Source organism: Hesperophylax consimilis, chromosome 22, assembly GCF_061612785.1.
Source record: "Hesperophylax consimilis isolate HC1 chromosome 22, BYU_Hcon_1.0, whole genome shotgun sequence".
NCBI lineage: Eukaryota > Metazoa > Arthropoda > Insecta > Trichoptera > Limnephilidae > Hesperophylax > Hesperophylax consimilis.
The window spans coordinates 15176911-15204818 of NC_142857.1; the positions used below are offsets into that span (position 1 = coordinate 15176911).

The window sequence follows — 27908 nt, forward strand, 5'->3', positions numbered from 1 at the left end:
AGAAATATTCATTATTAATTGTTTTAGGTACCTACTTAAAATAAATAATAAATTAAAAGCTAGTTCTCCACCCATATATGTATATGTTTATGTATACAAAATCAGCCTGCATATGTTCGCAAAACTCTAAAAGTAGTCAAGCGATATCGCTTAAAATTTCAAAGTTTGTTCTTATTAGTGCCAGGAGTGTTTAGAGAGTTGTTGGAACGGTAGAATAAAGAATACTTAACGCAACATCTCTGCACCGTAATAAGATACGGAGTCGAATTAATGTCTATGTAATGTAGTTATTTAATTAATGTCTATGTAATGTAGTTATTTAATTAATGTCTATGTAATGTAGTTATTTAATTAATGTCTATGTAATGTAGTTATTTAATTAATGTCTATGTAATGTAGTTATTTAATTAATGTCTATATAATGTAGTTATTTAAAAGTAACATTGTGGTAAACAGTAGTAAATGGTAGAAGAAATCGGAGACGACAATTCAATCAAATATTTAAGTGTGGTCAATTGCGGCTTTTGCGAGAAGGACATTAAAATATGTATAATGAAGCATTGCGTGGTGCACTAGTAGTACAGGGTTTTCCAATAAGAGGTGTTATTTTGAATAGCCCGCTATTTCGGTAGATGTTACTTTTGAAGCTTTAATTTTTTAACATTTGACAAGTAAAAACTACGCCATAAATAAAAATGGAACGATACATGCTTCAACAACGCATTGAAATTATTAAAATTCACTTGAGTGAATCAAATGCAAATCATCTTGAGTGATGAGGCCCATTTCCACCTCGGTGGCTTCGTCAACAAGCAAAATTATCACATTTGGAGCTAGGAAAACCCAAGAGTTATTGTTAAAAAGCCTCTTTATTCTCAACGTGTGACTGTTTGGTGCGTTTTATGGTCCGGCGGAGTCATTGGACCTTACTTTTTCGAAAATGAGGCTGGAGCAACAGTTACGGTGAATGGATTGCGCTATTGAGAGATGATTAAAGATTTTTTATGGCCGGAATTGGATGGTATTGATCTGGACAACGTTTACTTTCAATAAGACGGCGCTACGTGCTACACAAGCAATGAAACTACTGATATTTTACGATTGAATATCACAATAACACCTCTTATTGGAAAACCCTGTATATATTTCTTACTGCAGCCACAATAATTGGAAAAAAATTGTGAAAAACAGTATTGTATCTTACTTTTAGAAAAATGAATAGATTTTTAAAAGATCAATAAGGTTATTGTAGATTTAACGTGGTGAGCTGCAAAGCCTTTACCTACAAATAACAGACAGGAAAAACTGTCAAATTTCATGACGACAGAGCTTAGTGGTTCTTTTATGAAATTTCAAAATCATAGATTTTCTGTTATAAATTTATTTATTTATATAAATACGCCTAAAAAGGCTTTGACATAAAAATGATACATGATGCAATGTACTTAGGAGAATATCTGTATTATACAGGAGAAACTGACAGTAAATAGATGTTATCCATTGTAAAGTAGGTACAAAATACACAGTTGTAAAATTGTGATTACAAGTACCTATAATGAAAAATATTAAGAAATGATTAAAAAAAAAACTAAATACGAACCAATATTAGTAAAACGTAAGAGTAACATAAAGTAAAAAAAGAAATTACAACAACACTACATATAAGACAAATCATTAAAACTAATATAATAACGCTACTCTAATTTGTAGGATTCGACAAAGTGTTGGTATAGATTATGATTAATTCTATAAATGGAGTCAATAAATAAATCAATAGCACCCCCATACTTGTTGCCCAGATCATTGCATCTTATTGGTCAGTGAGAGGGTATTGAGTAAAGGTAATACAATTATTATTACAATAAGAAAACCAAATTTTCAAGGTCAGATATTGATATACGAGACCTATTACAATGAAATAACCTATTATAAAAAAAGTAAATCTGAATGTGACTTTTGAAAATTACCAACTGTCTTTTTGCTAATGATGGCAGAATAGGTACCATAAGTGGTCAGCATATAAAGCGAGTTTCAAGGAAGTTTTGCAAGGAGTGAGATCACGGTGTGGATGATGTAAACGACAAATCAAAAAACCTCAATGAGGATCTTCGAGGAGGTCAATCCGTGGATGACTCATATGCAAACAAGGCAAACCAGAAATGAAATGGTTTCATCGATACATTACACATGATAACATAAAAGTAGTCTATAAACCACCGCCTTCACGTATTTCTTGAATCGGATATTTAGCTGTTACAGCTTACTCCTACGTAAACCTGCTGGCCACTTGGTTGCTGGAACTGAAGACAAAAACAGATGAAATTGTGTTGCAAACGTGTCCGTGTTTCAGAAGTAAGCTCAATTTTTCCTTACTTCAGGTGAAATCGAAAAACACGTTTTCAATTTCCTAAATTCTTTCTTGAGCAGATCATCAATATCATTTGGCCTGAGACGAAATGTCTCATTTAAACTGGGCTGATTTATTGAAATCTTGTCAAAAACGTGATGGAAATCCATTTCCTGATAAAATATGAGTGCATTAAGAATATATCGGTATACATGTTCATAAAGGTGTGCTTTTCCTGATAAATATGATGACAAAATTAGATTAAATTATGTTTTTTTATGAACACGTGTTCAGCCGTCCTATGTATACGTTTTGATACGTTTTACCGATACTTTGATAGGAAATCTGTCAATTTATTAGTTAAAGGCTTGCAGTCCCGTTTTTAACAGGAATATTAATATTTTGACCAGATTCTTAATAAATTAGCAATATTTATATCAGTAAGTTTTCTCCATGTATGATTTCGTGACCGATTTTTGTCCCTCATATATACACCTGGGCTCCAACCGAGTTGAGTTGTAATGTAATATACACTCCACTTCAAAACAACGTTCAGTTGTCTCAGGTCGGATAATTAGTCTCTGATCCTGCCTTTACACGCGTCAGTATTTTGTACCACTATTTTCTGATCAGTATACCAGTATTTGTATGTTTTTAAAAGATCTCAGTATTGTTGGTAATGTTGTCAGAATCCCGAACAGCACGCTTTTAACGTAATGGATCCGTAAAGAAAAGCCTGTGTTGCTATGTTTTCGGCGTTCGGTACAAAGAAACTAGTGAAGTGTAAACGATGGTTGAACGACAGGCTTCTCGAAAAAGATAAATTCTCACATTTGAATTTAATGGATGAAATTTGAATGAAATCGGAGGACTACGCTCTGCAGACAAGGCAGCACCGTCTTCAGTATTGGGATACGTGTCGAATCCGGTATGTCAAAAATCGTGGGTTCAAGTCCAGTCACTGCGTATGTCGGAGCAATACCGGCACAAACTTTCATCCTTACTCTTTAAAACAAGAATAAGATGGCGGCGCTGTATTTATTTTTAGTCAAGTAATTGGTGTTTAATTGCCCCGACAGAAATTGTCATTTGAGAGCGATTGCCTCCCCTCACCCAGCATTAATTATTAAAGGGTTTTCACAACAAAGTTTTCTTTCAAATCAGTAAGAACCAGATGTATTTATATATTCGGTGGTTGGCTGCTTACTTCATGTACATATTGTATGTGGAACTGAACAGGACAAAGAGAAAACAAAATCATAGAATTGATTGGTAGAAACCCACGCCTTGACACCTCGGCGATTCAAAATTTTATCTGGACTGAAATGAAGCAATCGTTAATCGATAATTCGAATGTAGGTGGCCGAGTAAAGTTTTAAAAAGCCTTCAAATTGCAAAATGTCTGTCATGCAAAAAATGTAGAAGGTAATGAAAATAGCTTGGTAATTTATTTAAAACTACCTGACATGTACTCGGCGTTGCTTGGGTTTGAGGTTTTGTTTTGGGTTAAGTAATTCTTAAGTTGTTTTATATTATAGTATGTATTCGTAATAACTCAAAGTATATAGTATGAATGTGACGCATGGTGCGCAGACAGGATTTATCGTCCCGTGTGTAGCAAAAATGTCACTTCTTGAATGACGGGAAATTCTGAATATCTCTCAGCACTTGTAAGCTTTGTGTATGTGTTCAAACTCGCCCTGTGTTCACACCTCTCCATCAAGAGAGAAGAAAAGAACAAATTAAGTATCTTACAAGTAGAAATGTTTAAAAATCGTTGGTATTATTATTAATTCGAACGCCGACAACTTTATACTAATTAATGACAAATTGGTGTAAATTCATAACCTTCTTTTGGGCGAAATAGAAAATATTTTATAATTTAAATCAATACAAAGTCTTGAGTGTATGATTAAAACAATGTCTATAAATACATAGTTACAGGTATTAAATCTTCAATAAATGTATAGTAATACTCTGGTAACATGCACGAAATAAGTAACGGGTATCATTAAAATTAATTTATTTATATAAACGTTAACACACTTATTACGATGAAACACGAAATTGTACGAATTTTATACTGTTGTGTATGAAAATAAACAATACCTAAACAATACCTCAGCTTTAAACTTCTGTCTGTGTTTAAATACTGAATGCGGCTTTTTTGACCGGAAACAATTGGAAGCAAGGATTTAAATATTTCAAATTTGGCCCTCGAGAAATAGGTTAAGCACATCGGTATTGTACGTCAATGGATAAAAGCCAGTCAACTTGCCATCATTTAGTTCTAGTGAAATTCAATTAATTAGATACGAAGTACAGACGCAATAGCCATTTTTAAAAATTGCGGAATATTTACCACCCTCTTCTAATAACTTTTCACGTGATTTTCTTTATCTACATTTGTATTATTTTAGTATTTTGGCATATTTACCCATATTGAGTTATTTTAATAGAGAAATAGTACCTACTACACAAGTGTTTAACATTCGTTCCCTTTTGAACTAATATAACAACATATTGACGAATCTAATTGTATAAGCAAGATCTTTGGCCCAGGACACAGTTTGACAAGTTCCGGGTTAAAGACTCTCAAAGTAGCGAAAATATAACTGTGTACGATTTTTTTTTACATGTTAATTAATGAAAAAAATAAACATGTAAAAACATATATTTTTTTATTATAATAACTATTTTATGTTTTAAAATATCTTTTAAAACTTTGTATATGTTTTTTTTGTTTTCACTACGAATTGAACCTACCTCCCCAGAGACTGAATAAAATAAGTGAACACCGCTAACGGCTCTAACACCTAAGCTAAATCCCGATTGTATAGGACCAATATTTATTTCGTATATTAACTGCTGTAGATTTTTAAATATAGTGTCGTCAAATTTCAGAAAAATTCTCGTATGACCGCGTGTGTACACGGAGAAAACTTACTGATATAAAATATTGCTAATATATTAAAAAATCTTTTCAAATTATTCAGATTCTTGTAAAAACGGGATTGCAGGACTTCAATTGAGCTGCTTCTATATTGTATGAATACGATGCTTTAAAATGAAAGCGTTGCTAAACTTACCTTAATTTGATTAGTAAGTAGATATGTATAGCAAGGCACTACTTAACCACCCCCTTCCTCCCATCCTTGCAATGTCGCAGCTTACGACATTTCCTTCATCTTACAGCAATCGCCAAGAGGGGGTGCTATCGTTCTAATGACTCCGGGCGATTCAACTCGTGGATATTCATGTAAAAAAAATTTACTGCAGAACAAATAAAATAACAATCAGAACCAGTTTCAACTAGGAACGCTTATCCCAAAAAAAGTTAGGCAACACAACATTTAAAATTTTCGTCATTACTCAGTTGACCGATTCAATTGTTCCGTAAGCCATAAATCAGCTTAAAGATCGTATTCATTACCTTTAATCGACCAGGTGGCCTTGCGGGTGCACTATTGCCAAAATCAAGAGATTGCTGACCCAAAGTATACTTTTCTTAATACAGTCATCAGTTTGATTGTGTTAGTAATAACAATTGGGAAATAATATCGTTTATAATGACATCACTATCTTTCAGTACCTTTCGATTGGAGATGGATTGAGAATAATGAGATGACTAACGATGCTTCCAAAAGGTCAAAACGGTACCGTTATCAAATCTTCAGGATCTTTTTGACCCGATTAGCAATGTTATGACTAATAATATTCAGGTTTTTGAAGGAAGGTTGTGTGGGATGTGCATAGTGCAATACCCAACCCGAAATACATACAAATGCTATACAAAGCGCTGCAATATCACGGGAGCCCAAACAGTAATAATTTATGCGCTAATAATCGAAAGCTTCGCACTACACCAGAAGAAATAACGGGATAATGAGTTCAATATCTCTGCAACACAATGTCGTCATCATATTAACGGGGCAATAGATTTTTAAGAGTCACGTGATTAAGTCAGTGCCATCGAGCTACGACAGTTTGCGAATGGCGGCGATAATTGTTGGTACTAGCTGATATTTCTGATTTGTTTGTTGTTTTACCGCAAACATATTAAATGAACAGTGATTAGACTATTTTAAAAAGTTATGTTTATACAGCGACAGCACTGACTTTCCGAATTCGATTTTTTTACTTAAAATTTTCATTCTTACGTTTTGTTTATCTGGGGTTTTGATCATTTTTTAAAAATAATTTGAAGGAATCAAAATGATCTTACTACGTCTGCGGTATAAACCCTTTTTACAATTCTTGCTCGGTGGTGATTCATAGCATATCTACATATTTAAGGCACTTACCAATTTATGTACTTTGATAAAGATCATTGATAACATATCATGGGTGTTCGAGTGTTGTCGTCTAATATTTATATAATATATTAACCATACGTGGCAAATATTTATGCACACATTCCTCATACAATAATGCTTATCGCCAACTATTTTACCTACCGAGATATTGCAGCGCAATGGAATTGTTACTGGAAGGACGAGTGCACTCTTTCAGAGCACTTCTCCGCCACCACATGGGAAGCTAATGGCACAGAATACGCCAATCCAAGAATACCATCATCGTTGCCATGGCTACCTAGATGGAGTCCCCCCTGATGACTCAACAGAAGACGGTTTAAAATCGTCCATAAACGACTATTTGCATAATTTATATTGAAGATTTTTCACTTTTATGTTTTTATTCTACGTATTGTTATTTTGACCATTTTGTGTACTTTATTACTCCTATTCCTCTGCATACCTTCTGAAAGAAATTACCATTAGTTTTATATAGGCTAATGAGTAAAGTTCAATAAGATGTTTATCCTTTATACAAATGCCATAATCTTGGTTGTTTGTTTGTTTATTTTGTTTTGCTTTGTCTTGTTTGTTTGTTTGTTTGTCTAGTTTGTTTGTTAATATTGTTTTTCTTCCGTAAACATTTTTTCCTTCCATGAACGAGGAGTGTTTTTCCATAGCAGGGTCTTTCACACTTTACCTCGGCCCAGTACCTTTTTTTTTTACTAGCTAAAATCAGTATACCGAAAACATAACTAGAGTCAGAGGTAGAAATAAATATTTTTAATACCGAAAAATATTTTGTTTTCATATACGTAAACTCGCATAACTTGTTCAGTACTTATGCGATTTAAGAATAACTCAACACAAAATAAATCAAATCACTTCAGAGCCGTTGAAAAAAAAAGTTGTAGGTTAACATTTGTAACTAGCTGATGTGTAGCCCGCGCTTCTCGACTTTTCTTTACTTTAAAAAAATATAATATCCAGGTATTATACATATAAACCTTCCGGAAGAAATTCTCTAAATGAGAGTGAAAACCCTATCTAACTCCGTTGCATAGTTTAGAAGAACTAAGCGCACAAACAGACAGACGCGGATAGTGACTTTGTTTTATAATATTTAGAGATAATAATTAGATAAAAATCAAAGTCAATACTGCAACCACATACTTGAACCATATTACAAAAGTAACTTTTTTATAATATCGATAAAAAAAGCAGTCATAATGGAGAAATCATTTTTTGCATATCTGAACTCGATCAGCACGATAAACGAGTTAACATTGATTATCTCACTAAAGTTAGAATCATTACGATGGTATTATATACTTGTCCTTACATGTTTGCCTTAGGGCTTGCTAGCCAAGAATAATCATTACCACATTATTGAGATTATTGGGTCAGACTCGATAATGGTTTATTCTGACCTTCGTATTGTAATTGATTGCTGATTGAGAGATTTAGGTTGTTCTGGTTTTATGGTAATTATATTATTCGCAAATGTTTACTATGGACTTCCTGGGAGCAACAAGGTCTTATACGGCAAGTCAATTATACCTGCATACGCACCTATCATATGAGATTATGAAAAATGAAAAAAATTGTGTTATTCAGTTAGGTTCACAATAAAATTCCGAAGGTCGGGATGGAGGCATGAATATGGCAGGGGAAGAAGGAATTCATTCTGAAAGTGGTGGAAAACTGTAGCTGATTGTGAAGCTCCCTTGAGGTGATATTTTACAAAAAATGCACTTTAACCTTTAGGCCTTTGTCAAATTGTCAGAAAGTTATTTTTATACTTCTCAAAAAATCCAAATAAATGGAATATTTTTGAACGTATCTGAAAACTAAAAGCTCTTTATTAGATAGATATTTTAAAAAAGGTTCACATTATGTTTTAAAAATGGGTCACATTATGTTTTTTTTAAATGGTCGCATTATGTTTTTTTTTAAATGGAACAAATTATGTTTTTTAAAAATGGGTCACATTATATTTTTTAAAAAAGGAACACATTATGTTTTCTAAAAATGGGTCACATTATGTTTTTTTAAAATGGTCACATTATGTTTTTTTTTTAAATGGAACACATTATGTTTTTTAAAAATGGGTCACATTATATTTTTTAAAAAAGGAACACATTATGTTTTCTAAAAATGGGTCACATTATATTTTTTAAAAATGGTCACATTATGTTTTTTCAAAAATGGAATTATGTTTGTTAAAAATAAGTTACATCATAATTTTAAAATATGGGTCGATTATGTTTTTTCGTCTAAACGTTTATCAAATCACTGATAGAGAAAAAAAAACACATATTTTTTACACAGATGTATTATAAACATTACTGCAGCCACACTTTTTTCATATAACAAAAACAAAATTGTAAATATTCATAAAATTTTATAAAATTTTACAAATTGTGGTCGGTTTCTTTGGTTTAATAAAGGAGTATATTTTAATTATTCTGTGATTAACTTACATACTTGAATAAGCTTGTGGTTTTTTCTTCATATTTCTAACTATAACAGTAAGGGAGACATAATGATTTCTGTGAGACCATAAGAGTTGTTCCGAAAAGCGAACAAATTGATCCTACGGGTAGTAGCTGTTTGTTCCCAAAACCGAACAAATTAGCTCGAGGAGTTAAAAAAGAGCCAAGTACCCATTATAAACAAAATAAGTTTGTGACAGGCAATTTGAGCTGGAATAACGAAAAATGTAAATTCGTGCTTCAGTGGTGTCCCAACTTGCGGCCACTCACCTGAAATAGTAATCCAATACATTCTATCAGCGAGTTCAAATAAATGTACAGAATAATGCAACAAGTTATGGGTATATGGGGATTCGCGTAATTGAACCGTTACGGACGTAATATTATTTATTGTGTTGACGTGGTGTGTCAGTCGTGCTTCAATCTTTTACCAGAACGTAGTATGGGTTCTACTGTAGAAGTCAGCCATGCTCAAGTTATTAGCACAGTAGAATAACTAATATTCTTTTAGAAGAACTTTGTTTTTTTCAAGTGTCGTAAGAAAGATAAAAAAACTGCTTAACTTCATATATTTATCCCACAAGGCTGAAAGTTTGTTTGTATGTTCCACTAAATGATCTTAAAAATAAATTCTGACGTCAAAATTTTCTAGATGAACGCAAATATTTTCAGCTCGCCATGATAATGAACTCCTTCCATGATAATGAACTGGGCGGAGAAAACATACTGATTTAAAATATTGCTAATTTATTCACAAATTATTCGTATACTTTTAAAAAACGGGACTGCAGGACTTTAACGAATGCATTGACAAATTTCCTAATAAACTATCAGTAAAACACGAATGTGTTATGAATAATTGGGAAAACGTGTTCATAAAAATTCTAATATATAATTACAGGATAAACGCAGCTGCATGAACGCATGTTTCGATTTATTATGAAAGTACTAACATTTTATTAGGAAGTGACCTGCTGTCACGCTTTTAACAGGATTTTGTTGGGACGATAGTTAGATTCACCAACGAACTAAATATTACAACGTTTTCTGCAGATGTAGAACAGAATAGATAGAACGAAAAAACATTTCCCTGCATAATCGTTAACGTTGCCAACTTTTTTATCGTAGGGCCCAATTCTCTATCTTTTAACGCATATTACCATAACCAGTTACCACATATTATGTGAGAATTGCCCAAATATGCTTTTAATCATGACACTAACGCGCGTTAAAAAATGGGATTATCAGATTAATTGATCTTGTCAAGTCTTACTGGAATAACCCCGACTGTTTCCATATATTTCCACAAATCAATCAAACAAATATTGTTCGAGTGCGGCTCCGTCCTTCGATTTAAAACTCCGCAATTTTATGATTCACGATGAATGTGTTTTTGTGTGTTTTATGTAACAAATGGAGTCGAAACCGAGGTGTTGCAATCTCGGTAAAATAGCGATACAACTAGAGAAATTGTTCGACTGTGTCGCTCGGCAGGTACTTCCGAATTCGTTCGTTGTGGAAACGAGCCTTCTAGATGTTATTATATATTGTTTTTTTTTATTATTGATTGAGCGGAGGCCATTCTTTATAGGCTAGTTACGAGTATAATGTATTCATCGCTTAAAGTGACATTGTAGAGCTAATTCGTCTTTCGTCACCCTAGTTCTATCTTGTCTTAAGGTAAAAACAACGCTTTTGAATAAAACGCATACAAAGTTAAAATCAAATTTTCAAAAGTCCATATTCTAGGTTTTTTTATTGTTATTTTTATTTTGAAGATTAATAAAAATTGACGATACGACAAACATCGTCAACGTCGTGACGAAAACTGACGATGCGACAAAATGGAACAGAAAAATCAGAAAGCGTTTAAAGAAAAATATTATATTTTTAAATTATTTAAATCTTATTTTATTAAATATTAGTGTAAAAATAACAGAAAAACGTTTTTTTTTCGTGGAGACATGACATCAATAGTAAAAATACGTGATTTTAGTACTGAAATTGATTGATACTGTTAAACTTAATATCGACATCGGACAAAATAAAATATTTTACGATAAGTACAAAAAGTCTGGGAACCAAAATTGAATGTTAGATAGAACAAGATAGAACTATTGTTTTGTAATTTTTATATTGACATATGGTAAAATTAATTTAATAATGCATACGACAAAATTGAACGGAAGACACCAACTTTTTATTTATTTGACGATACGGCAAGCGGGAACCCAAGTTGAATGATACGACATGATAGAAGTAACATTGTTTTCGTAAATTTTGTATTAAAATAAGGCCAAATAGAATTAACAATGCGTACGACAAAATACAACAGATGAAATACTCAGATTTCAGCACATATGACGATGGAATTCTGTACATACGAAACTAGAGCAGGTACGATAAAATTAATCTGAGCGTTTGGTAGAGCAGGTCTCAAGGCCTAATGCTATTATCATAATTCTAAAATAACGATTTTGACATGAATACAAAATAGAATTGGAGTGACAAATTTTGTAGAACCAGGAGACGTCGCCAAGCACTTAAGGACAACCCAGGACTTGGCTACTTGGACTTTCTTATTGGGAAGAAGTCTGAGATGTCTGGGGAGGTATTTGTGGAACCAAGAGATATCGCCAAATATCCCATAACAGCTTTAGTGAACTTTTCAAGTGACTAGGTCATTGTCTGGATGGGAAGAAGGCTCATATACCTGGAGGGTTATTCTGTGGAACCAGGAGACATCGCCAAATAACAAATGACAACCCTGATGTTAAAGGACTGGGCTACTGTCAATGCACATTGTTCATATTAAGTATTTACAAGACTTGTGTAAATTTGTTAATAATAGTTTAGTAGTTTTCGAGGTTCAAACCGACAAATTAATTCTGGGTAATTATACATACAACATACACATATAGTTAATAAAAAAACACTTCACACCTGTCAATTACAAAGAGCAACAACTATTTCAATCCACAGAGAAGCAAAATAATACCTTTTTAAATACATCTTTTTGAACAGTACCAAAAATGAACACATCGTTTGGACAACGTTTCCATGTATTTCTGGTTCCTAAGGTGTATAATGGGTTCAAGCAGCAATGCAGTAAGATTAAAACAGGCCCTCTTCAAAAGCAAATTACCGTATAGCTCATAGAATGTGGCAGAATGAAATCGGAAAGCTTCCTGAAAGAAATTATTGTCTGACTGAAGAAAGACCATTAAGTGAATTCATTCCGACTTTATCCATATTATACAATTTGTTCAACATTGTATAATTGTTTTATATTTTATTTTATATGTTTTTTATATTTTCTTATGATTTCTTTTTATATTTTCTTATTTATTACCACCATAATACTGGCATTTGCCTAGTTTGGGGTATTAATAAAAAATAAATAAAATTTCGTTTTTGTTGTCGGGAATGAATGAATGCAAATCTTGGAAGCGGAAATTAAAGACACTAACGGATATCTGATCGAGCGGAAACTCGGCAGATATACTCGTTGTTGATGACAATGCATTATAACAACTTTTGGTGGCAATATACGCATTTATCTGAAATCGGATGACATTACAGCAGTTTATACGAAATAAATTTCAGCCCTACCCGAAAAGCATTTGGCGACGTTGGTAGAGTTGTCGACTCCAGGTTCTGGATAGAAAGATTCAATCCTCCAAAAATATTTCAGAAAAGATGTCTAATAGTAAAAAAAATAGTTTTTTACGAGTTGATGTTTTACTATTATTTAAAGTTAAATTTGTAGAATTACTTTTTTGTTATTTGTTTTTGGGGTATTATGCCGTGTTGCGCTAACTCCTTCTTTAGCCAACGTTTCGGACAGCATTGCAGTGTCCATCATCAGGGCAGATGTGTTATGTGTTTAAATAAGACATCTGCCCTGATGATGGACACTGCAATGCTGTCCGAAACGTTGGCTAAAGAAGGAGTTAGCGCAACACGGCATAATACCCCAAAAACAAATAAAAAAAATACTTTTGGCCGTGAAAATCTTAAATCATATTTGTAGAATTACATTTCAATTTTACTATGCAATTTATAAAATAAAAGAGTATTTATAAACAAGTTCTGCTGTGTAAATATTATTATTACGCGTGACAGCTGTTTCGCCTTGAATGGAAGTTTTATAATGCCTTTAGAAGTCGAAACAAATGCCTTGCATCATAATAATTACACGGCAGAACTTGTTTACTAAAAAACTGTTTTTTTTTAATAAATTGAATAATAATATTATTGAAAAAACCTCATATGAAAATAATGGATTTTCATTCATCATTTAAAAGTGGGTTTTTTTTTGTTTTTTTTTTTTTAATAAAGCCCAAACTAAAATCCTATTTATAAAGTAGGTTGTTAGATTACTAGTTTGAGTTTAATTGAAAAAAGAAAGAAAAAAAAAGCCTAAGAACCTACTTTAGTGCTATTTTTATTATTTGTGTATGTAGGATGAGGCGCGTCTCTGCATATTTACCATTTTAGTATTTTTCGTCTAACTAAATTAGTGACGAGTGGCATGGGGATCGGGTGGTTTTAGCCCATTCAGCGATAACCAGAAAAGTGCATGTGTTTTGGGACTCGAGTATTTATAAATGTAACGATTGTTTTCATAAATCATAGCGAAATTTCACATCAGGGTGTAAAATTAAGGAATTATTAATAAATTAAAAACAAAAATATCATTGTTCCATTATAGTGGGTCAAATCGATTCATTGTGCGATGTTTATGATTTTATTATGACACGTTGCAGTTTCCTTTAAACTGAAATTGAGAACAAGGAGGTCTGCAACGGCCTTGGAAAAGTATTATTAATAATAAGTAACGAACAAATGTTACGTTGAATTTGAACACGATATAAAATATCGATTGAAAGATGGTTCATGTTACTCTAAAATGGTGGCCTGTCAGTAAAAACCACGTTAAAATGTCAAGGACACAAATAAATATATATAAAGTCTAATAAAAATCGTGATGCAATAAATAGTACGTTTGAAATTTCAGTCTCCGTGTTGGATCGTGTTAGAATATAGAGTTTATTGTTAACACTATTAATTGATTTTATGTTTTTTTAATGTTGCTATCTCCAATGACTTCCCTGGGTTTTATCAAATGTCATATGTATAAACGTTTGTCGGATTCAAACAAGTCATTTAGAATCCATTTGTTATTAATTTTTTCAAGATAAATTAAAGAACTAAGGATGAATCACATAAGGAAGAGCTTCATACTACAGCTCGGTAGTTTAGATCAGTCGCCCGGTGAGTGGAAGATCTATTCAGTTAACTCTCGGTCGCGGCAATATCTGCTTTCTCATTTTGAATCATTTGACAAATAAATGCAACATTACAAAAACACAAATATAATATTGTTGAAGTGAAACTTCTTTACGCGCGTTATGCAATTTCGAGGACCGGGGTAAAACCAACTCATGACCGTCATCAAAAACCGTGATCATTTCGCTATAGGAGCCTAGCCAATATTATATACCTACTTTCGGTCGTTCTCCAAACTCAGCTTCGCGGTCTAGAGGCAAAGCGCCCGATTGTCGTTGTGAAGAACCGAGGTTCGATCCCCGCTTTAACTATTTTTTTTTTCTTTTTGTGATTTTTTTAATAATAATTTTTTATTATTAAAAAAATTCTAATTCGAGGTTCGAATCCCATATTTTTAAAACTTTTTTTTTTTTATATCATGCTACTTATAAATATGTCAATAGACAGAAAAAAAGAGAGAATGAAATGAAAAGAGAGAGAGAAGAATACTAAAAATTTCACTTCCGTCGTGCGTAGGCTTGCCACACACTGTATTTTTTTTATAAAACTGCACAATTTGAAAATAATCTTAGACAAACATCAATTCTCCCAACAGCAAAAGGTAAAAATAATGAGGCAATTCAATCACTAATAGCTTGTAGTAATTTTTAAAAATTCATTACCAGAAAGATTATAAACTGAATATTATAACATACAAACAAACAACAGTCTCACTGGGTAACCTTAATATTATGATTCCCCCATACACAAGAATTCAGCTTAATTATGGGAGTAAATCTTATAAATTATATTGTATAAAATTATTATTACATTGCGTCATATTTTTTATTGTAAATAATAAAAATGACTTTTTTGATAAAACGTATATAAAAAAATACAAATAATTTTTTTTTCATAATTTTTAATTTCTATGTAAATATTTTCACAACTTATCAATATCTCCGTGGTTCGCTTTTAAAAGGGCAAAAGCCGCTTATCTTAAAATTAAAACTTAAATAATACATACAAATAGTGAAATTTAAAAAAATTACGTTGGCGGTTTTAGACATAATAGCGATAAGATATTATTTACATTCAGCAAAAAATAAACTGCCGCTGAAGAAGTCACGTAAATTTATGTTATTTCACGACTTCATTTATAATAAAAAATACCTTGCGAGCTAAAGCTTCCATGGCCGAATTAAATTATTAATCATAATATAAGTTCCATAGAGCACTATTTACTTTAACAAAAAAAATCTTTACACGTCTCGATTAAAATATAAACTTAATTCTCGAGGTTAGAAAACGAACTCAGTTGTACTGAATTTGACGTTACGATTTGTGTCACGTGGTCGGTGTAACAGACGTGCATAATATTTTCAACAAACATTTATTTGGAGGTAATCCGAATACTAAAATGGGTTATACAATAATTTGGCGCAGGTTCTGTACGTACAGAGACTTTACAAATATTCCGTCTTATTCATAATAGATAATACGGAGGGATAAGAACAGGTTAGTAGAAAACGTTACACATAATACGTACATGACAGATTTTTAAACAGTCCGGCACCCAGGATTAGGGACGAATTAAAATCGAGGTACGTATGACGTCACGCCTACCCCATCAGATTTTGATCGTTTTGGCGGGCTTTGAAAAATGGATACTTTGAAAGTTATTTTAACCATGAAATTGTAAATGTAAAAAAATATTAATAATGCTACTTAAGTTAAAAATCACTGAAATTCCTCCTTGGGCGGATCAGAACGGTTTATCAAAATAGCAGCTTATCTAGGATATCTTTGTAGTTTGTAGTGTTAAGAGAAAGGGTGATGTTTGTTTTCTAATACCGAGGTACATTAGTTGTGCTATACAAACAATGCTATTTATGATAAGCCCGTTGTGTTATCGCATAGAAAAAAATACCTTTGTGCTGATAATTTTAATTCATTCTCACATTCATTCTGCTCATGGAGGCTTGAAAAATGCAAGGATTTTGCGGAAAAGCCTTCGAATGGCAAAACAGGCGAGAAGATTTTATTGTTTAGCCTAGTATTAAACATGACGTAAGCAAGTATTTAGAAGAGTTATTCTTAAATTAATACGTAAACAATAAAATTAAGATATCTTAAATTTAATCTCTCTTCTAAAGAGGCTCGATACTTCTAACATTTATTAAATATACGATATTTTTTAACATAATCTCTAGCCAGATGCCAAGTTTGATAAGTAATCATTTTATTCCCTCAATACAAAAAAATCGCAAAATATGATCCGAAAATCATAAAAAATACTTATGGTTATTTTATCATGTTATAGTCATGAACAAATTCACAGCAACGCGTTTGTCAAGAGATTTTTATTCGTTTAAAAATATTCGTGTTTTGTTAAATATTTTCACAACAGTCGCTTACGCATAATAATTGAAACATCTTTCGTATTTACATAAAATCTTCCTTTAAAACATTCTTCAGTAGGCTTCTTCTAGTTTTTGAACTCTTTTAAGAGGAACCGTTATATTTTTTTAATAAAAAAATCAGTTTTTTTTTTCTAAAAAAAATATTGTGTAATTGGTGTAATTTTCTTCTCTAGATTTTGCGACAAAAATAAGTTTCTTCACAACAATGATCTATCTCAAAATGTATTTTTTTACGGTAGTAAATATTCTGATGTTATAATAATAATAATAATATTGGACAATTTTTATAGCGCCAATTTTGTGAGATATCACCTGGAAGTTATGAACTGAAGGTTTATCCAGCAAAGAGAATTTTCCGTTTCTAGTTGGGACAAGAACATCTCATGAATAAAATATTTATAGAGGAAATAAATATCTAAGCAAAAACAAATATTTATAGTGGAAACAAATATCCAAGCAAAAACAAATATTTAGGTATAGTGGAAATAAATATCTAAGGAAAAACATATATTTACTGTGGAAATAAATATCGAGGCAAAAACAAATGTTTATAGTGGAAATAAATCCAAAACTTAACAAATATTTAGAATGGAAATAAATATCTAAGAAAAAACAAATATTTATAGTGGAAATAAATATCCAAGTAAAAACAAATATTTTGAGTGAAAATAAATATCCAAGCAAAAACATATATTTATGGTGAAAACAAATATCCAAGAAAAAACAAATATTTATAGTGGAAATAAATATCCAAGTAAAAACAAATATTTATAGTGGAAATAAATATCCAAGCAAAAACAAATTTTTACAAACAATTTATCACTTCGAAACTTCAATTCTCAAAAGTGATGCGGTTTGTGACGGACTACTAGGATCCAAAAACATTTATGTATTGTGAACGATAATGAGTAATTACGGGGTTGACTTCTCTACACAACTATCGCAAAATAATTTATTTTTACATTTATAGTAAGTACCTAGGTGTTATAATACATATTTACTATTGGGAGCATCAAAAGTTAATCAACATTTTACTGATATTAATAACACTCAAATTAAATTGTATTTTTTTAAATTTGGTTTCTATTACCAAAAATCTGATCATTCGTATAAGTAATTCGTTGGTCATAGTAAATATACAACAAAAATAACTGTTCTGCAATATTTTATAAAACATATATGTACCAAACGTAGGTATAATAATAAAGTTTACTCGCGCAAGGAAGAATGCGCTTGATTACGCTAGATTTATTTCAAGCGTGCATCGGCTATTTTAGTTCTTTGAGAGATACTGTGAACAGCATTACGTTCATAGAATAAAGAAAAACACAAGAAATGCGATGTGGGCGTATTTCGTGATCCATAACTCAGACCGTTCTTTGCTTAAATTTCAAATACAGAAATTCGTTTCATCGTCATTATGAAATTTTCATTTCGATCAAAAATGATCGATGTCAGGAAGTGTAAGAGAGACAGAGCGTGCTAAATAAGACAGAACCAAGGTACTAAGTCAGTTGTGGCATCAGTTTCCATTCAAATCTACATGAAAAGCATTTCTAGTGTGTAGTGTCTATTCGGTGGGTACATTCGTGATAGATAATCTGCAGCGAACGGGAGATCTAAAATAAAACGATTTTAAGACACTTCTGTAAGTTCTATTTTGCTATTAGTCGTAAGTTAAGCACTTTAAATACGCCGTACAAAGTTCTTAGTATCTTAAAAGAGGTCTCAGATGTTTTACAATGAATGTAGAAAGATAAAAAGAAAAAAAATAAATCGACACGAGAAAATGGATGAAACAACATTTAAAAACATATACAGTTACACAGCGTGTAGTGAAACTAAACATCGCTGACTGTGTGGACAAAAAAGCCAGATGATCGGATGTAACGAACCATTGCATAAACGGTGGGTACTCCTGTGGAAGCAACATAGAGGAAGAAGTAGGCTGATTGCATGGAAGAAAATTTGAACTGGATTGGATTGGAGACGAAAGGCCTGGACATGAGCTAGTGGTGAACATTCGTGGATGAGGCTACTAAATCAGTACTAAACTACTTTAAAAAATCTCTCCCTCAGATTTAGTTTCGTGATGACGACGAAGAAATATAAGATGTATACAAACAATATACAATATATAAAAAGTATCTATATTGTTCGATAAAGATACATTTTAAAAAGTAACTATGTAAGAAAAATACCATGTATTTGGCGTACGTTTGTGTGTAGGCCAGTTTTGGATAATTGCTTTGATTTGAGCTATGTTTCATTCTGCAGAACCTTTACAAATAAAACTATTTGACAAAAGCATACATAATTAATTGTAATAAACATTGGCATTTAAACCATTAATTGCTTTCAATTATATTGCCAATATTTTTATCTCTCTCATTGAAAATATGATTCATAAACGATGTAATAATAAGTATGAACACAACATTGCAAATATTTTTAAAGTTCACCAGGATGAGTCACATTGCTAAGTCGTGATTACTACTTTTTTTTGTGGAGAGGCTGTCGAATCTTCTTTCAGGGTTGTTACTGGTAACTAAATTGTTAACCAGAATTACCCAATGGAGAAGTTCGGCAAGATGGTCGCCAACCTTTTTCTAATAACATTGTTTTATCTACTTGTATTCGGTTTCAATTATTACTATAAATGATAATTAAAGCAGAATCATAGATAAGTCATGATAAATGACCTATTGGCAAGAAAAAAAAGTCTAGAGTTCAGAGATCAGCGAAAAAATCAGCTGGAAAACCAGGAAACGATAGTTATAGATATATTGATGACTATTACTGCCAGATTACTACTACTTTTAGAGACTGGATTAAAGAAGTGGGTGGAAGATTGACCAAAAATGGCCATCTGAAAAAATAATACGCTGCATGTCTTCCGAAACGAAGTAATCTAAAAATAAATAGCAAACTTGGAACATGATCAGTGTTTAGTTATTGACAAGATATCTTTGAGAGTACCGATAAGTGATTCCGGACACTGCTACGTGTTCCCAAAAATTAGTAGCTGAAAAGTCTCAAACAATAAAATACCGTAATACCAACCGAGTTATATGCGCAATAGTGTAATTTGCAAACAAGAAACAAAAATACATGACTGTGTCACACTAACAGTATCATCGTGTCACCTTTCCCAGAAATTAGCACTGTTATTTGTGCATTTATACAGATATTATCATTTAGAGACAAATCATTCAGCTGATGATGGGAATTGACTACTTAAAATGCATGTTTTGACTCACCTCAACTTTGCTGGAGAACTGCTCGGCCAGTCTCTCAGCCTGCTTCGTCAGCTCCTCATTTTTCTCTAGCAGGGCATTGCCAAGCTCTGCAGCCAGAAGCAGGTCTGCCTCCTTCTGCTGCAACTGAGCCCACACATCCTCACTGCTGGTGTCAGTCCTCGCCATCTCTGAAACGTATCTTCCCAGTTCTTCTGCGAAATTTTCTGAGCCCAAAGCCTCAGCTGTTAAAGAGAGACTTCCTTTCAAAGACTTGGAACCGCTTTTGTTTCTTCTATGCCCTACGAGTGGAATAACCCTGTTTCTTGTGTCAGAGCTTTCGATTCTAGGGTCGTAGGTAAAGATATCCTTTTCTACTATGCTGTGTGCTGTAATGCTATTGACTTTATTTAATGATCCACTTGAATTGTTATCTAATGGAATTTTAACAGAATATTCGCCACTACTGAAGCTTTTACTTGTTGAACTATTATCACTACTATTATTTTTTCTAAGCGTGGGAGCCATTAAGTTTTAAAATCAAATTCTTATACGAAAAACAAAAACTACAAAAATCGTTTGTTTATACATTAAAATACGCTCGTTTTTTAGGCATGTTTAATTTTCTATCACTCACAGTTTAATTAATATAAACAATGCACTTGTATAAATCAATTCAAACTATTTTTAAACACTTTGTATGTTGTCTTGATTACGTTAAGAGTATTTTTGATTTCTTCGTTTGCTCATCGCACAATCATGATCACAGTTGAAAAGGCATTCAAAAACTTGTTTTAGAGATCGTTTCTTCTTGCTGAAACATCTTTGAAAACTGTAACTTGAATTCAATCAATTTGCTGCTATCAAAACACTCTAAATTGACACAATTGCGCAACACCAGTAACAATTGTTGTACGCTGAGGAATTTCGCGAGTTGTACACCAGAGTAATAGATGTTATTTTGACAGAACTAAAAAAGAGGAAATCAACGAAACAACTGACCCGCATAAAAGAACGACTCGCACTAAATATTACTAGTTGAAACACCTGAGTCCAATGATAATGCTCAATTTTCTAAAAATCGTTTTCCGCGGCTAACAATTCAACCGCTCGGAGTAGCAATGGCTGTTCGTCATCTGTAAGTGGTATTTTACAATGGAGTGATACGTTTGGTACTTTTTGTGCGTTTTGTTTTTAGTTTAGTGTTTGATTTTCCATAGACATGCACACGGGGAAAAGAAAGAAAGAGATAAATAATAAAGGTCGCTCAACAGGAATCATACTGCCACAGTTTTTAAAATAAAAAATTCCCATTTTTTTCGTAGTTATAAATTATAGATTGTTAAAAAAAGTCAACATTAACAACTTGACTTTCTTAGCATGTTTAAAGATTTTAACTTAATGTTCAAATAATTTTTTTGAAACGTATTTAATTGATAATATTAGTTGTTGTTCATTGTTAGTTATAAGGTATATATAAGAAATTTAATTAATTATTCTTAGTTTGAAAATTCATTAATTATATTTTATTATACATTACTAGTGACCATTTACGAATGAATAAAAAAACTGTCTAGTTGGTTAATATTTACCGCGAAGTTAACAAAATAACTTACGAGAACTCGTCGTTATTTCGAAAATATTTTGTGATTTATAGATTTAAGTTTATGCTTCGTACATAACTCTTCACAGATGTTCCAATTTTTAGGACTGTACGTACATCATAATAATAATTAAATATGGTTTTTAGTTCCCCAGTCTTGTTGCCTGCTGATATTTCACGTGGTTTTAATAGATAGGTAGGTACTATCGAATTTAAAATATAACTTTATCGTCAGAACAAGAGGCAGCCCATCTACACATGTTGGATTATATACTAATTCCATAAATAAAAACACATTACCTGGTAAGACTAGTGAAAGTTTTGTGCACCAAAAGTTTATACTGAGAAAAAATCATTGAAACATCCGTGGCTAAAGAAAATAATATTAAATATTTATATATAAGAAAATATTAATATACGTAACTGTTCGTTCTTTTTAATATAAAAGTTACATCTTCAGCAATCAACTTAAAATACGATAATCACAAAATAAAATCGGTTAAATCTGTTAAAATACTGTTCGGTACAAATTTGTTGTTTTCTCATAGGTGCGGCGCTCTCAGGCAGCCAGTATATTTACCAGGTTTACAGGTCTACCACTCTGGCGTCACTAGAATGTTTTGTACGAAGGTAAGGAATGTGATGGAAGGTTCCATAGGTGCGGATATTCAAAATGCACCTATGGGAGTTGTGATTAATTTCTGACACGCTCTTGGGAATTACATAATTTGAATAGCGCGGTGTTTAAAGTTTGGAAAAATTATTTAGGTTGTCTTATTTCCTTATATTATTTATGGGAGTTAAATGCACAAACGCACTTTAAAGGAAGCTACTACTGGTCAAAACTTCCGGTTTTTTCCATAATTATTTTCAGCTATGGTCATACTATTGTAGTGGAGTGTTCGTTTACTCCAGAATGTCTCACTTCAACTTCAACTTGCATTATATCAACTATTGCACTCTTTTTCCAACCAATACCCACAACGTAGAAACAAACGAGACACAAATATTGCGGAAAAAGTTTATATTACTGTTGCCATGGTGATGTCTTACACAATATTCTCCATCAACTAATAATAGCAGTTCATTACACTTGCGAGAAAGAGACAGACGACAGCTTATCGTGATGGCTTCAAAACGACACATGTCAAAGTAGCGTTTGACAGTTGTCTTGACAACAAACTCGCTGCAAATGAACAAACATAGTTTTGTTGACTTTATTGGAAACGTAATTATATTGATTTCTAATAACCATACAAAATGTACTGTAATGTTTAATTTTAAATAAGTAAACCCATGAAAAATCACGGGATATTATATTTCCAATCTGTGCAAATTTAACATTATAAGTAAGTACTTGTGTAAGTACTTAAGCATGTGTGAGTTCGTTCAGATAAATATTTTCAATTTTTGAAAATGACACCTAATTTAAAAACAAATAGAGTTCATTAAACCGGAGTTACAGACACACAGCGTAAATTAGTATTTTTAATACAGCTGATAAAACTGTGTGTTTGAAGCAGGAAACATTGCTATATGGTTAGCGGTGGCGTCAGGAAAATTTAACAGCTTTTGTTTTTGGTTTCAAACACAACTATTTCAGCATTCAATATCATTTTAAATAACATCCTTTCAATTGTAAAAAAAACGCATTAGGTGTGGATTATTATTAAGTATACAGAACACAATTATGTCATAATGAATACAACGTTTCTGAATATATAATCCTCGATTTTCTTTCTATATGTTCTATCCAATTTATTTCAGTTTTTTGTGAACTAGGGTTTCGAAAACAATAAATATTTTTGCCATTGTCAGAACCTGACAAAAAAACAACTTTATATTGTATTTTAGTTGGTCAGTCAGTACACAGATGGCGTTATCCGCAAGGTGGCGCTTTTTAAAAGGTGTGCCACTATCCAAGACGCAGGTAAAAATACCTGTACACAATTTTATTTTTACCTGAGTTTCGTGGGTAATAAATCCAAATATATTTTATAGATGTCTCTAGTCATCACAAAAATTCAAAATAAAATAATATATTATCTTCGGCATGGGAATTGATTACAGTAACTATTTGTAATCCGCACATATAAAAGGTGTTAGTTCTTTTAGAAAACTTTTGGCGCCCAGATAGTATTCTTTTTAATTATCTACAATCACAGTACAGAAAACATTACCTAGGACAAGTCTTTTGCAATGTTTTAGTAATTGCAACCGTAAGTTTTTCTTGTGAATTATTTTCTATTAATATAGATCTAAGTTTTCTCCGGGTATGGCGGGTTAGAACCTACATACATATTTAATACAATAGTGGGATATTTTCACAGCCAAAAGTATAATCGCGATTAATTTTAGGTTATTATGCCGTGTTACACCAAAACCACATTAATATGCTGAAATCCGACCCCAAGGGATTAATGCGCGCAGCACGGTATCACTTCTAGGACTTCTACATAACATAAATTCCCACTTCACTACCATCACATCTGCCCTGATGATGGACACTGTAAAGCTACACGAAACGTTGGCTAAATAAGGAGGAAGTGCCACACGGTATGATAACCCGAAAATTAATGAAAATTCTGTTGTAGTACGGTGTAAAATTAATATGTGAGTGGGCACGGATAAAAATGAGCATTGCTAATTTATTTTAAATCTCTTCAAATTATTGATAATCCGTTAAAAACGGGATTGCAGACCGTTTCCTGATAAAATTTTAGTAAATTCCTAATATATTTGAACACGTGTTCGTGCACCTGCATTTGCCTTGATAATATATAATAAAATATTGATTTTTATGAACACGTGTTCCGACATCGTTAAAATACTACACTACAGTAGTTTGCTAAAAGTATATCAGGAAACTTATCAATTCATTCCTTGACGGCCTGCAATCCCGTTTTTAACCGGATTACGAATAGAAGAGAATTTAGAAGAGATTCTTAATAAATTAGCAATACTTATTTTTCTTCGTGTGGAATGAACCGGGAGCATCTTCTATCCTTATCCTACATTCCTCTTCTTCTCTCAAATCTCCTGACTCTAAGCAACTCTATCATAAGAATTTTTGATTTTATTTAATTAACTTTATATGTATAACACCTTTGTATATATGTATTTGCTGATTGTTTCTTACAATTAAATAGTGGTAACATAACTTTTATAAATGGTAAGCTTTTTATTCTAAAATATTGTCGATGTGCTGCAGTAGCGCCGGAGTACAAATAGCTTTCCATAAGCCGCGTACGCAATATTATAGGGCAATCATAGTTGTTAAAACCCAGCTGCATTTAGTAAGGAATATTTTTCCTAAATAAACCAGCACCGGAGCAGCTTGTCTACAATCACAGGACCTGGACTGCCAAAGGGCGACTAGAATTAAATTACATATCACCTCCCTGTCCTTCCACCATCACTGGCGACAGGATATGAAATAACAATAATCAAACCACATAATTGGCCCACTGTGTCCTTTTTGTGAGGATAACGAAGGTAAGATCACTTTGTACAGGCTGGAACAGAAATTAGGTTAGTTATGGAAACATATTAATAATATTTTTCCATAACTAACGTCAGACTTAACAAATAATTATAAGCAATAATTAGTCGCCCGAAATATCAATACAAATTGGAAATATCTCCCGAGTAAAAATAAATGCCGTCAACGGGAATTGAACCCGTACCTTCTGATGTACATATTGAATTATTTGGCTGGTTGGAAATAAGTCGACATAGCTCAGTGGTTCAGAGCACGTGACAGGACATCAGAAGGTAAGGGTTCAATTCCCGTTAGCGGCATTTATTTTAACTATAATAATTATTTGTTATCCTTTATGCTATGCATAAAACCTTGTATTGTAAACAATAATTTATCATTAAAAAATAATAACTTTAGACTTCCGCGGACGAATTCCGCTAGCAAAGAGCTAAAAGACTGATTATAGGTATTTTTGAAATCATACTAACACATGCATACCTAATAGTTATTGATTTTAAAACGAGACACTATCCTAAAATAAAGCCAGAATCTTAACGACGTAAGTGAAGCAGCCGGCCGTGCAAAAAACGACACGCGGCCCTATGCATTAGACAGACCTGCGGCTGAATTTCCCCTATCAAATATCTAAATTAAGTGGGAATATTAACCATATAAGTCGTGAAGTTGTGTAAAAACAATATTTGGCGCACGGCCCGGCGTAATGGACGGACCTACGGTCGACTTTTCCCTAGCAGGCCTAGAAAATCGATCTTTCTGTGGTGTTTATTTTAATTATTTATGATGAACGTATTACTAACATCTCAAATGTTTCTAGAGGGATCCTTCTGGAAGTTACTAATTCATCGTCTAGAAAAATAAAATCTGATTCTTACTGCTAATTTTATATTTGGAAAACGTTTTATAAAATTTTCACAGCATTTTACATAAAATATTTAAATTGTAAGGTTTGTGTTTTTATTAATCTTAAATATAAAAAAACTTACATCAATAGAGATCCCTTGAGAAACATTTGAGATTTTAGTAATATTTTCATCAAAAGTAATTCAAATGTGACCGTCGAGCAAACCCCCGTTATTAAAGTCTTATGTCGCTTTAAGGCGAAGCTTAGTGCCAAATCACAATTTTGAAGGTTTTCCTATCGCTTCGTTTGAGTAGAATACAAATAAGTAACTAAAATACTCAATAAAAAATATAAATGCAAACTACTAAAAAATTTTTTTTCAATAAAAATGTATGAATGCATAAAGGAAAAAAACTTAAAATATATTATTATAGCTAAGATTATCTATGACAGTTTCACTTGATAAACATTTTTGCTTTCTTATAAAATTATTTACAAAATAAATAAAAACCAGTTTTTTGCTTGAAATCGAACGTTTTCAGAATCCGTTTGTCAAGCGATTTTAATGCTTATTACCTACAATATAAGATATACCAAGAATATACACATTTTTGGCTTATAGCTTCCTCTTAATGGGGTTCTTCCTCCTTCTTTAGTCATTCTTTCATATAGTCTCACAGCGTTCATCGTAAGGGCACATAGGTAGATTGTAATATAAGTTGGATGGATTTGATAACTACATAATCAGTTATTTTTGTTGTATCTTTCCGTGCGTATTTAATGAGATTATTTCCGTTTCGAATTCACATAATCACAAGCTTGGTTCTTTCCAGATCGCAAATTACGTACGCTAATTTCACGTCAGTTATTATCACATCTCATGAGTATGTACCTACTGACATAAATTACGGGAAGCGAAACGTGGTTAAAGGCGTGCCGTTGATAGATCCGTTTGAGAAACTCCTTCGTTCTTATGAACGATACATGTAATAAACAAAACGAGAAGTTACAGTTCTCTGAGGGGCAGAACCATAAATTTAACTGCATATGGAAAATTTCGAATTGGAAGATACACGGATAAAAATGAGTATTGCTGATTTATTGAAATACTTTTAAAAACGTGATGACAATCCATTTCAGAATATATCGGAACACGTGTTCATCCAGGTGTGCTTTTCATGGTAAATATAATGACGAAATGCGATAATATTAGTATTTTTATGAACACTTGCTCCGCCGCCCTCATAACTCATTCGCGTTTTACTGATACTTTGTTAGAAAATCTGGGCCTGCAGTCCCGTTTTTAACAAAAATACGAATGATTTGATCAGATTTATAATAAATTAGCAATATTTCAAATCAGTAAGTTTTCTCCGTGTATAATAATATAGTGTAAATTAACCCACTTCTCAACATCCAATCGAGCTGAAACTCGGCAGATAGTTTCGTTGTGGATGACAATGCATTCTATCATATGTTGGTATCACTCGAAATAAATCTCGGTACAATGCAATTGGGATTTAGCTTGTGTCAGAGTAGTTTTTTACAAGAAATTTTTCATTTTTTTCTTTTTTTAAGTTCACAGCAGCTAAGAGCCAGTCCCCGGGAAGGAAGGTTTAATCCTAAAAAAAAACACATTAAAAAAAATAGATGTATATTATTAAAAAAAACTTTGTTTTTTACGCGTCGATTATTTATGGACTAAAAATATACTGAAAACCTAAACTAAATAAAAAAAAGTAAATAAATAAAAGAAAAACAAAAACAAAAATTTAAACAATAAAATAAAAATCTAAGAAACTAAACAAATAATACCTCATCAAATACACACAAGCAATTGCTTATTATGGGAGAACATTGAACAATAATAAATATTAATCATATCATAATATCTT

At 32.2% G+C, this 27908-nt stretch overlaps 1 protein-coding gene across 1 annotated transcript in view; it reads right to left on the reverse strand.

Moving 5' to 3' along the window:
- Positions 1-21080, reverse strand: part of LOC149412889 (bicaudal D-related protein homolog) — a 212103-nt gene extending 191023 nt beyond the window's left edge. The window contains exon 1 of the mRNA XM_089644910.1: positions 20092-21080. Within this exon, the coding sequence (XP_089501036.1) occupies positions 20092-20595 (504 nt within the window). The 5' untranslated portion in view covers positions 20596-21080. The remainder of the gene's footprint in view (positions 1-20091) is intronic.
- Between the last annotated feature and the right edge of the window lie 6828 nt (positions 21081-27908).